Raw genomic sequence first — 13,071 nt, 5'->3', positions numbered from 1 at the left:
TATGACAGCGTAAAAGTCTGCTGTGACAAAGGTCTGCTTATATCTATAAAGGAAATGTAATTTTCAGGTTGTAATAATCCCAAAAAACAAGAACCCTAAAACAATGTACTTTACTATGCAGTGCTCGTTTCTGGCTTGATAGAGAACAGCACTCAGTCTCTATTACTGGAAGAGCAGGACTGGCTCACTTGAGCCAAAGAAGCTCAAGGTAGCATCATAGATTTGACCAGTCAGCCGTGTAGAGCACTAAGTCCTTCATTTACTCCCCGCGTTCCCCTGTCTGCCAGCTTCACGTCAGTGACCTCCTGTGCACAAAAACATGCTCTCAAACACACAACTTCATGCACAAAACACACCGTGCAACCACACAGACGTGTTTTATGAAGGAAGCGTGTCTGTTCACGTCTTTTTCTGTCTGTCTGACACACACGCACAAACACATCGACAAGCGCACGCATCCTTTTTTGCCCGACTCGCTCACTCCACCCCTACACACACATTATTTTTGCAGCCTTGAAAAGCTAAATGGTATGAAGTTGAGTGTTGGTCCATCTGTCTCCTAGGTGTTTGGAAAGGATGAGAAAGAGAGTGAACAGTGGGAAGAACAGGGGGTAGAAAGGTTGGAGGAAGAAAAAGGAATCAGGGATTGGGGTCAGGTCCATTAATATGAATCATCAGCAGAACCCCACAGTGGATCCATCTGTGGTTGTACACCGCCCAGAAACAATTCACAGCCTTGACAACGGGACATTAATAGGTGAATTGGGAAAGAAAAATACTTATGCACCGATTCCTAGTTCAAGGTTTCTACTGTATTATAGTCTTTTCTCACCCACTGTGCCAGTGAATGCAATGCAAAAATCAATATATCCTGGAGTAAAATCTAAAATGACTCAAGGATTAGTCCTGAAATGTGGTAGTTTTATTGTAAAATATTTTTTGTTTTTTGCAGTTAGCTTTAGCCTTTCACTAAAGAACAACACATTGTTACTGCCAGCTGCTGAAATACTGATGCTCATCAGGAACTCCTTCATGTCTGCTTTAATTCAAGGGTACAACCTTCAGACCTGCAAAACACATGAAGCTGGATGGATGGCTCTAACAAGTTTTTTTTTTAATTTTAATTTTTTGACTTATCATTTTCTGTTGCTATTTAAGTTCAGGCAGAAAAAAACTTTTCACAATTTTTCTGACATTTGCTTGGTTATGACATTTGCACATCATTGGTTACCATGGCTTTGTATCCTATGACTATGACATCAGCAGAGCACTTTGCCCCGTGGTGTCTGTTTCAGATGTTAATGGATTCCCAATAACGTTACCGGACTTCCCTGCATGTTGCAAAATTAAACAAGAGGTTGTGTGTTACAGTCCGATGCCTTTGGGTCCATACTAAGTACGTGACATTTTGGAAATGAGAAAAGCTTGTAAAAATGGTCCCTGAAAAGGCAGATCCTGGTGCAAATTTATTCAGCACTTATTTAAATTCAGTTTTCTGTCATTTCTGTCTTTTTCCTTTCCACTGGCACTCAGATTCTTTCACTACAGAGATATGCTGTTGTAATAAGTAATGCATAACTTGGTTTTGCATTATCCTGCTCAAATAAGACCTTCCCCAAAAAAGACATGGTGCTTCAAAACCTGTATATATTGATCATCATTAAAGAGGCATTTACTGATATGCAAGTTACCTACATAATGTGCATTTACTCCATCACAGATCCTGGCTTTTAAACTGTGTGCATATTCATAGCTGCATAGCTGTTTTGTTCTTTAGCCCACAGCACACAGTGTCCCTGATTTCTAAAAGGTTTTTCAGATTGTTCAGACTCCTGGATGGTTTTTCTTCAATTCAGTCTATTTTAAACGAGCTGTGGCCCAGAAGACATAGATGCATTTCTGGATATTTCATCTTTTTTTTTTTTTGTTGTTCTTTGAACTGGCAGATTTTTGGGGAAATGTTTATGAGTTCAGGCAGATTTGACTTTCAGCTTGGGCCCTTGTATAGACAGCAATCTTTATAATTGTACATAGAAAAATGAATTTTCAAACGTGATATTTCGAAAATTGTCTATCTAAAAGTGTCTGTCTTTACTACAGGGAGTTTTAGGCTCTCATGGTTGCTCTTTTTACACCCAAACATATTATGGCATGCATTTTTATACCATTGTGTCAAAAATCCTTAACCTGCATTATGTTTTTGAATTGTCTGATCTGATTCTAAGAACTGAGGCCTTGACTCCATGACAAACAAAACACTGGGACCTCAAAAATGAACTCGTTAACTCTGACAATATCTGCAATGAATGTGTAGAAAGACAAAATTATTACATTAAGGCATTTTGTATCAAAAAGGTTAAAGATCAGGTTCAGCTGCAGTTATAATGTTCTGCAAAAACAAACAAACAAACAAACACAAAACCTTTTTGGCCATTATTCAAAGAAACAGTGAGCATCGTTCACATATGGCTGGACACTAATCATTATGGCCCAAATTCCTTTAAGAACTGTGAGGCTTTAAATGTGAGGCTTTAAATGTCATTTGCATTTCTAGAAGTCTCACGTTCTTGCACAAGCAAGCAAACAAATACTATCTATCTATCTATCTATCTATCTATTAGGGGTGCAACGATACACAAAATTCACGGTTCGGTTCGGTTCGATACTTTGGTGTCACGGTTCGATATTTTTTCGATACAAAAAAAAATGTTCATGCCTTTTTAATTTGTCATTTATTAAAATTATAAATATATATTTTAACTCAAAAGTACAGTTTTTAAATTTAACCCTAACCCTTGTGCGTGTTTTTTATTTTGACAGCGAATGCGCACCTGCGGACCACTTATGTGCAGCCCTGGTTATTTAGCTCGTCATATTGCAGCCACAGAAATTCTTTTGTCCATGAAACCATAAAGCTGCACTTTCTTTTTGTCTGATTTGTCATAACTTCTCCGTTTTGTGGTAAGCTTTTCTTTGGCTGTCACTTCTTCACCCTGACCTGTCTTATTTGGCTCAGCAGAACTAAAATATATATCCTGCTGCTTTTACACACGCATTCACATAAGCTCAGCGATTCTCTGCGCGATCAACCTCTCACATGTTTAAGCTTGCTGCGGGAGATTTCACTTGTCATGTTTGCGTAGTAAGCTAACGATTAATAAGACGATGTCAGAGGAATTGGTGCACAAATTATCATCACTCACAGATCAGTACTGTCGCTCTCTATACACAGTTCGCGCGATTGCAAAGTGAAAGCAAAAAAACAAGCGCAAATTCAAACGCGATTTCAATATGTCACATATTGACAGTGGCTCACCGATGCCAATGACATAATTACCCAGCTACATTTCTGAAAGAATGCAAAAGCATTGACATATATTTTTCCTTCCTACAATAGCCCGACGGGCAGGGAAGAGATAGATTTTGGTAGCCCGACTGAAAAAAATCGCTAGCCCCGGGACGTCGGGCTAGCGATATTGCAAGCCCTGTATCTGATTGAGGAATCACTCATCTTTGGAAAAGAGAGTTTATTACAGAGAAATGTCTCTTTCCAAAATAAAAGCTATACTATCCGCTTCTTCTGGGCTATATTCTCAGCAGCATATTAAACATATCAGGTCCCCATAAGGAGAATCATGTGCTAACGGCTGTCTAAATGACTCGGGTAAAGTTTGTAGCATGCGTGCTTGTTGTTTTTGTCTGCTTCCACTTGTCTTTGCACTAGGATGATGTCGGCGTAAATGTGCAGTCATATTCGTTGTGTTCCCACTAGTGCCTTCAGGTTAATCTCGTTGAAATGACCTTAACGCCACAACACGGCAAATCTCCGTTAACGAGCTACCACCGATCGCCCCGTGCATGGGGCTAGACGGCCAACGCGTTAACGAGCTAACTGCGCTAACACACTAGTTCCCACCCATGTAATTGAGCATTGCATGGCACATCCAACATACTGTTTTACTTTAGTCCATGACTCGCTTACCTTCAGGGTCATACGTCACATGAAAACCAAAATAATTCCAAACGCCAGATCTGAATGAGGGTGGGGGAGGTCCATGTTGCAAGGAGAGCTTAACTTCTGTCTCGCTAGCTTGCCCTGCGCTCTTCCTTCTGACTATGCTGTCTGTGTTGGGCGCTCAGTGGATCTGCGTTCGACAGTGCAGCCTAGGCGGAGTAGTCGAACGCAGATTCACTGAGCGCTCAACACAGACAGCATCGTCAGAAGGAAAGTTGATAAAATAAATTACAAATTTTGTATTGTTCGATACAAATGCGTACCGAACCGAAAGCACTGTATCGAACGGTTCAATATCGATACGAATATCGTTGCACCCCTACTATCTATCTATCTATCTATCTATCTATCTATCTATCTATCTATCTATCTATCTATCTATCTATCTATCTATCTATCTATACTGATCATCTTCTTTTCTGGATCAAAGCATTTTTAATGTTTTGTAATTCTTTATATAGTGGAAACACAGTTCCACAATCATTGGACATTTTCAGCGTCTACAGTCATTCCTGTGCAGCTATGATCTCCATAGACTACAGCTCACAAGCTCACAGTGTCCCAGTTACCAAATATTTGAACACTTCAGAAAATAATCACCCTCAGTATTTTAAATATGGATATGAAGCTCAGGATCAGAACTTTTTCATAACAAGTGATGCAAACCATGCAGCAACATATGAGTAACCTTTCCCGTAGTTTGGTCAGTTTTTGGGCACATTCTTCCAGCCATATGATGGTGTTTGGCTCTCCCATCAGGGGCCCTCAAGTTGAACTTTTAGATATTTGAGAACAGTTTAACCCTCAACATACATCTTCCTTGTACTAATGTGTTTATATCAGTCTAACTACCAATAGCTAGCACCAGGTAATGTGACAGGTTGAATGACTATTGCATATAAAACTGTTCAGTTAATACTAATTCATATCAGTTGATATAAGGACGAAAATAATGTAAATATGGTAAGAAAATGGTTAAGAGTTTATTATTTTTCATGTTATATTAATGGCTTTCATGTTACTTAAGAGAACTGCAATCTATACATCAGTGATCGGCTAGTAAGCCTTTTCTGGGATCGATTAGTAGTGTCTCTATTCTCCACTAGGGGGCTTTCGCGCGTTCTCCTCACTGCAATAAACTACTGCATGAGAGACGCAAGTCATAATCACTCTCGTGATTCTTTTCCCCCTGTTTTCAGGTAAAAGTGTTTAAAAGTTGATATATTTCCAATGTGTACACTGTTAAGATATTTAAGAGGTAATCCTTCATTGTTTTGTAAGCGTTAAAAGCATTACATTGCAGTTTTGTGCACATATACGTGGCGGTTTTGAGCTGTGTTTTGTACTGTGTAATGGCCATTAAGATAACGGCAGGAGCTAAAAACACCGCGATTGTCAGCCATTTTGTCAGGAAACCTGCTCAAGTATATGTATAGTAAGCACTTTAGTATTTCGGTTTATTATTTAGTGTTTTTCTTCCACCATGTGACATTTAGCAGTACAGAATGTGAAACGTTTCTGCTCATTTTCACTGCAATAAACTACTGCATGAGAGACGCAAGTCATAATCACTCTCGTGATTCTTTTCCCCCTGTTTTCAGGGGTGTAACATTTGGAGGCACCGCTGGGATAGCTGCTTAGATGTCCGGTGTCCACAATCTGCACATCGTAGTCCAAGCCAGCTAAATCCCCCCCACTACAACCCAGGCAGACTGCAGTGAGGAAAGTGTTGCTGTCGAGGCGAACTGGTAGCTGTGTTTTAGCGCATGTTTCCTGAGGCCAGCCAGAGATCATCAGGGGCTGCAAAAGCGACTCAGCTCAGCGTCACCCGTACATGCAAAATTCTTCCAGCCTACTGCCACAATGTCTTCGGTGGAAGAGCTGCGAGAAGAGGTTGTGCGTGAAATGCACACTCTGTCCAAAGACCAACTAGTGTCAATCTGCGAGTTCCTTGGCATTGCAGAGAAAATAGATGTTAGCAGAAAAACACGACTGTCACTGCTAACACACATCCAAATACACATTGAGAGAGAAGGTATAACAGTACTTGAGGATGAAGGAATGTCAGAACTGTTGTTGCTTAATGATAAGATTGCTGAAATAATGAAAGAGACAATTGTTGAGACTGAACCAAATGCAAATGAAGAGGGTGATTCAGGACACAGAGAGCAACCAAATACTGCAACCTCACTGGTAACAGAGACAGCTAATGCAGTTAACACAGCGGTTATTTCTCACTCCCAAGGTAATCGCTTTGTCCCTAACTCATCTGTGTCAAGTACCCCCCAACGACCAAGCCCTTACTGGCAGAAAGATTTCAAAATATCAGGCCAGATTGGCGAACCAGGTCGAAAAGACAAACTGACATTTTCCAGTCTTGCTCACCAGATCGAAAATGGACTGAGCAGAGGTTACTCAGAGCTTGACATTGTAGATGCTGTCATCAGAGCTATCTTGCCAGGTCTACAACTACGCAGCTATTTGGAGGGAAAAGCTCAACTCACCCTTTCGACTCTACGCCGCATACTGCGCTCCCATTTCCAGGAGAAGAGCGCCACCGAACTGTATAAACAACTTGCCTCTGAGGTACAGACCCCAAAAGAGACTGCTCAAAGCTTCCTGATGAGAGTTTTAGATCTAAAGCAGAAAGTCTTATTTGCTTCCCAAGAATCTGAGTCAGGACTCAAATACGACCCAGCTTTAGTTCAGCGTATGTGTTTGCACACCATACTCACAGGCTTCCAGAGTGACAGTGTCAGGATAGATATGCAGCCACTCCTGTTAGACTCTAAGACACCTGATGAACTCCTGTTAGAGAGGTTAAATATGGCTTGTGCCAATGAGGCAGAAAGGAAAAACAAGAAGAGATGTTTAGCATCACAGACTGCTACAAGTGTGAGTGCAGTGCAGTCAGATGATGTGTCACCAGCTAAGAACCCTGTGAAAGAAGTTAAAGCTAAGATACCACCCGAGCTTTTAACTGAGTTAGCGGAGCTTAAGACAGGTGTAGCCTCCCTGAAAGGTCTCAGTGCAGAGATAGCTCAGATTAAAGAGACTCTACAGCAGCCGGTGGCTGGTCCTCAGTCATATGCCCCACCACCAGTTATGCAGTATGATAGGGACCAGCAGTATTATAGCTTCCAGGGCCCCCGTCAAAGGCCACCACCCCCTCAGTATCCTGTACAGCACTACACAGGTAGTCCAGCCCGCCGTGAGAGGAGGTGCCACATCTGCCAGCAGAATGGAGTCAACGAGCGCTGCACCCACTGCTACCTCTGTGGGAGTAGAGAACACTTTCAGGCTGGATGTAGAAGCAGAGGTATGAGACCATATAAAGAGAAACATTTAAACCAGCAATGGTTACCACCGAGGGACGAGTGTTAACCATGCCCATCATCCACAAGTCCCAACATTGCTCCAACTGTAAACAAGAAAAGTCAGGCATGAGACAGTGTTCAGCATGTAAAAACGCACTTTATTGTTCAAGAACATGCCAGAAACAACACTGGAGACAACATAAGAGACAATGCACTGGCTTAAAGACTAAGAAAGAAAATGAGACTGTCCAGGTACCACTGTCGCCAGCTTATGTAAATTCCCCTCACAAAGTCACATCTCTGGTGGGCAGGCAATGTCTGGTTGAGTGTTTTCTGGACGGCCACAGGCTTCAAGCTCTATGGGACTCAGGCTCACAGGTATCAATCATCGATGAGAAGTGGAAAAAGGACTATCTGCCACACACAGAGCTGAGAGATGTAGCAGATATCATGGACACATCTGAACTCACCCTGACCGCAGCAAATGGGACCAACATGCCATATCTTGGGTGGGTTGAGACAACCTTCCAACTTGTTTCCGGAACTGAACAAACTGAGAAATTGACCATCCCCATGTTGGTAATGAAAGGCTTTCAGCTCACATGCCCTATTATAGGCTACAATGTAATTGAATACATTGTGAATAAGACTGACCAAGCTAAACTGTACAGCACAGTGAGAAAAGCATTTCCCAGCCTCAAAAGACACAAGGTGAAAGCTTTTATACAGGCTGTTAGTGCAGATGCAGTTGACGAGTACAAAGTGATGACAAAGAAAGACTGTATTACTGTACCAAAAAAAAGCCACATGCATGTTGAGGGTCGTATAGCAGCAGGGCCATTTAAACAAGATATGGTCATGATATTTGAGCCAGACTTAAACCCCCAGTGGCCAGACAATCTTGAGTTTTTTGACACTTTGGTTAAAGTTAAGAAGGGTACTTTACCTGTCATAACACTAGGTGTCTCTAACCCAACTGACCATGAAATTGTCATTCCAGGCCGTACATTAGTTGGCTCGGTTCAGACTATTACAGCTGTTTTACCTGCCCAGGTGTTTGAAAAAGCCACATCTGTAGCTACTGTTAACCAGACAAATACACAAGCCCAGTGTAGCGCTAGCGAAGAGTGGGACCCACCTGTAGATCTTAGCCACCTGGGTGAAGAGCAGAGAGTATTAGCAAAACAGATGCTCAGAGAGGAATGCCAGTCTTTCTCTAAAACAGACAATGATATAGGCTGTATTGAAAAACTGAAAATGACCATATCACTCAAAGACAACGAACCAGTCAAACGCACATACCTGTCTGTGCCACGGCCGCTCTACCAAGAGATGAAAAGTTACCTGCATGATTTAATAGCACAAGGCTGGGTCAGGAAGTCAGACTCGTCATACTCCTCACCAGTTGTTTGTGTTAGAAAAAAAGATGGTACTTTAAGACTGTGCATAGACTACAGAGACCTGAATCGGAAAACCCATCCTGATCGCCAGCCCATCCCACGCGTCCAGGACATTATGGACAGTTTGGGTGGAAACTCCTGGTTTTCGCTTTTAGATCAGGGGAAAGCGTACCACCAGGGGTTCATGTCAGAAGAAAGTCGTCCACTCACTGCTTTTGTGACCCCCTGGGGATTATATGAGTGGATTCGCATCCCCTTTGGACTTATGAATGCCCCTGCAGCATTTCAGCGCTGTATGGAAGAGTGCCTGGATGGGCTTCGCGACAACATCTGCATCCCCTATCTGGATGACACATTAGTTTACAGCAAAACGTTCAAAGATCACGTGGAGGACGTGAGAAAAGTGCTCCAGAGATTGAGAGGCTTTGGTATAAAGCTTAAGCCAAGTAAGTGTGACATGTTTAAGTCTGAGGTGCGCTATTTGGGCAGAATAGTGTCTGCAGAAGGCAGTAAAGTGGATCCTGCAGATTTTGAAGCAGTCAAAGCACTCAAAGGTATAAAACCACAAAATGTTGGTCAGCTCAGAAAAATGTTAGGCCTTCTCTCCTACTACAGACAATACATAAAAGACTTCTCCAGAAAAGCAGGTTGTTTGTATGAACTGTTAAAAGCTGACAAAACCACAGAGAACTCAGACACCACAAAAGGGACAAGGGCAAGACCAAAGAGAGCCAGTCAAGTTGTGCCCTCCTCAAAACAAATCGTGTGAACTGACCAGCATCAACGTGCGCTTGAGGAACTAATAGACTGTTTGCTCCACCCACCAGTGCTGGGGTTCCCAGATTTCACACAGCCGTTCATCGTACACACAGACGCCTCACACAAAGGGCTAGGCGCAGTGTTGTACCAGAGACAAGATGGTAAGCTGCGAGTTATTGCTTATGGCTCCCGTACTCTAACAGCGGCTGAAAAAAACTACCACTTCCATGCAGGAAAACTAGAATTTTTAGCATTGAAGTGGGCTATCACTGACAAATTCAGAGACTATTTGTACTATGCCCCAACATTTACTGTCTATAGCGATAACAACCCGCTAACGTACATTCTGTCAACAGCCAAACTGAATGCCACCACATCAAGATGGGTCGCTGAGCTCGCTGATTTTCACTTCACCATTAAGTACAAACCAGGGAAGGAAAACAGTGATGCAGATGCTTTATCAAGAATGCCACTTGATGTCGAAACCTTGATGAGAGACTGCTCTGAGGAAGTGCCACCGGACACTATTGCAGCTGCTATCCAGGCCATTGAGGTACAGAAAGACACACCTGCTGCATGGACACTCTCAGCTGCAGCAATGTCAGTCACAGCAGACGGTGAGCCAGCAGAAGCAACATTCACACCCATACCAAAAGAACAGCTTAATGAAGCGCAAAAGTCTGATCCTGTTATAAGCCCTGTATTACAGTGTAAACAGACAGATTCAAAACCACTGCCCAAAGAGCTAAGAACATTTGACCCTAAGACAAAATGCTTGTTCAGAGAGTGGGGCAAGTTAAGACTAGATAACAATGGCATCTTGTACAGGCTCACTTCTGCCCGGAAACAGCTAGTCCTGCCAGATCAGTTCAAAAAGACTGTACTTGAAGAGCTGCACAATAATATGGGCCATCAAGGTGTTGATCGCACAGTGTCTTTGATACGTGAACGCTTCTTTTGGCCACACATGCAGGCAGACATCGAGCATTATGTGACCAACGTTTGTTCCTGTGTAAAGCAGAAAAAGCCCAGCCATGAAACAAGAGCTCCTTTAACAAACATTGTAACTACGCAGCCCTTTGAGCTGGTGTGTATAGACTTTCTCCATCTTGAAAAATGCAAAGGCGGTTATGAATATATTCTAGTGATAACTGACCACTTCACACGTTTTGCCCAAGCCTATGCCACCACCTCAAAGTCAGGCAAAACTGCTGCAAACCTGATATTCAATGACTATGCCCTGAAGTTTGGCTTCCCCTGTCGCATTCACCATGACCAAGGAGGTGAATTTGAAAATCAGCTATTCAGTCAGCTCAAGAAACTGTGTGGCATGGCCGGTTCTAGGACAACACCCTATCACCCAATGGGGAACGGTCAAGTTGAACGTATGAACAGGACATTGTTGCAAATGCTTAGAACGCTAACTGAAACACAAAAGTCAAACTGGAAGGAATCTATCAACAAGTTAATGTATGCATATAATTGCACACGTTGTGAAGTCACTGGCTACTCCCCATTTTACCTACTGTTTGGACGGTCACCCAGGCTACCAGTAGATATGCTCTTTGGACTGTACTCAGAAACAGATTTTAGTGATCACAGAGACTATGTTGAAAAATGGAGAAAGGGCATGGAACAAGCATACTCTATAGCAAATGAGAATGCAAAGAAAGCTGCTGAAAAGGGCAAAAGACACTACGACACAAAAGTAAGGAGTTCTGTGTTACAACCTGGCGAGAGAGTTCTGGTCAAAAACCTGACACCTAGAGGAGGCCCAGGGAAACTGAGAGACTATTGGGAGGACACTGTTCACACAGTAGTCAGACAAATGGGGCCTGACCTCCCTATCTATGAGGTAAGACCGGAGAGAGGCAGAGGGCGCTCTAGAGTGCTTCACAGAAACTTGCTTATGTCATGTGACCACTTACCTTTTGAAAAAGTGCCTGAAAAAGATAATCGTACAAGACATGAACAGAAAAAGACTGATAAACCTGTCGCTGTTGTGCCAGACTCTGATGATGAGGGCAGTGTTGATGAATACCGCTGTCATTACACACCACCTCAACCTGTGTCCCAGCCATCAGAACAAGAACTTCTCACAGCAACGTCTCAGCCCGCAGCTTCAGTCCCTGCTCTTGCACCAACACCAGAGCCTCTTGCTGGAGACCATCTGGAGGCGCCTGACCCAGCTGCCGTGGAGACAACTTGTGAGGAGGCAGAGCCCGCTGCAGGTGACATACCTGCCCCTCCTCCACCTGTGGTACTCGAGAGACTTGAGGAGGAGACACCTCAGCGGCCACAGCGAGAGAGACACCCGCCAAGACGGATGACGTATGACCAACTGGGCACCCCATCTTGCTACAGTGTTCAGCCAGCACCGCAACTGCTTCCTGTGTACCCGGGCCTGGTTCCATGGTTTCCAGCTGTGCAGTCATACTGCACCCAGCCCATTGGTTTGTATGGACTCCAGCAAATGTAAGTTGACACTTTTCCACTGATGACTTGAGAACTGTACTTAAAGACTGTCATCAAGAAAAAGACATGAACTTTTCCCCATCTGTGGATTATAACCATAGACAATAGACTTTGTGAAGACTCACATATGGACTGGTTATAGACTTTGTCTTCAGTCACCAGTGATGGACTGTGGTGAAACAGGTGTTAAACCCACAGAATTAAGGACATTGGTTCACTCTACTGTTGATGTCCTGACTACAAGAGAATATAGACTGAAAAGCATCTTGTTGGTATAATGTCGGGACGACATTTTTTGAGTGGGGGAGAGTGTGACAGGTTGAATGACTATTGCATATAAAACTGTTCAGTTAATACTAATTCATATCAGTTGATATAAGGACGAAAATAATGTAAATATGGTAAGAAAATGGTTAAGAGTTTATTATTTTTCATGTTATATTAATGGCTTTCATGTTACTTAAGAGAACTGCAATCTATACATCAGTGATCGGCTAGTAAGCCTTTTCTGGGATCGATTAGTAGTGTCTCTATTCTCCACTAGGGGGCTTTCGCGCGTTCTCCTCACTGCAATAAACTACTGCATGAGAGACGCAAGTCATAATCACTCTCGTGATTCTTTTCCCCCTGTTTTCAGGTAAAAGTGTTTAAAAGTTGATATATTTCCAATGTGTACACTGTTAAGATATTTAAGAGGTAATCCTTCATTGTTTTGTAAGCGTTAAAAGCATTACATTGCAGTTTTGTGCACATATACGTGGCGGTTTTGAGCTGTGTTTTGTACTGTGTAATGGCCATTAAGATAACGGCAGGAGCTAAAAACACCGCGATTGTCAGCCATTTTGTCAGGAAACCTGCTCAAGTATATGTATAGTAAGCACTTTAGTATTTCGGTTTATTATTTAGTGTTTTTCTTCCACCATGTGACATTTAGCAGTACAGAATGTGAAACGTTTCTGCTCATTTTCACTGCAATAAACTACTGCATGAGAGACGCAAGTCATAATCACTCTCGTGATTCTTTTCCCCCTGTTTTCAGGGGTGTAACAGTAACACATCATTCACATCATTCATGTCAGCTTGTCAGATGCCAGTGCTGTATGGT

At 42.7% G+C, this 13,071-nt stretch overlaps 1 protein-coding gene across 1 annotated transcript; it reads left to right on the top strand.

Annotated features, from left to right (window-relative positions):
- Positions 1-6,535: 6,535 nt before the first annotated feature.
- On the top strand, positions 6,536-10,723 carry LOC146677338 (uncharacterized). Its single transcript, XM_085420856.1, has 2 exons — positions 6,536-9,652; positions 9,848-10,723. The coding sequence occupies exon 1, from the start codon at positions 7,372-7,374 to the stop codon at positions 9,499-9,501; it is 2,130 nt and encodes a 709-aa protein (XP_085276982.1). The 5' UTR covers positions 6,536-7,371; the 3' UTR covers positions 9,502-9,652; positions 9,848-10,723.
- Positions 10,724-13,071: the final 2,348 nt, after the last annotated feature.

Source organism: Rhamphochromis longiceps, linkage group LG2 (assembly GCF_057381845.1).
Source record: "Rhamphochromis longiceps isolate RC_006_pf linkage group LG2, R_longiceps_female_GT1.1, whole genome shotgun sequence".
Lineage (NCBI taxonomy): Eukaryota > Metazoa > Chordata > Actinopteri > Cichliformes > Cichlidae > Rhamphochromis > Rhamphochromis longiceps.
The sequence above is the reverse complement of the archived record's forward strand: the minus strand, read 5'-3'. Positions and strand labels throughout refer to the sequence as shown.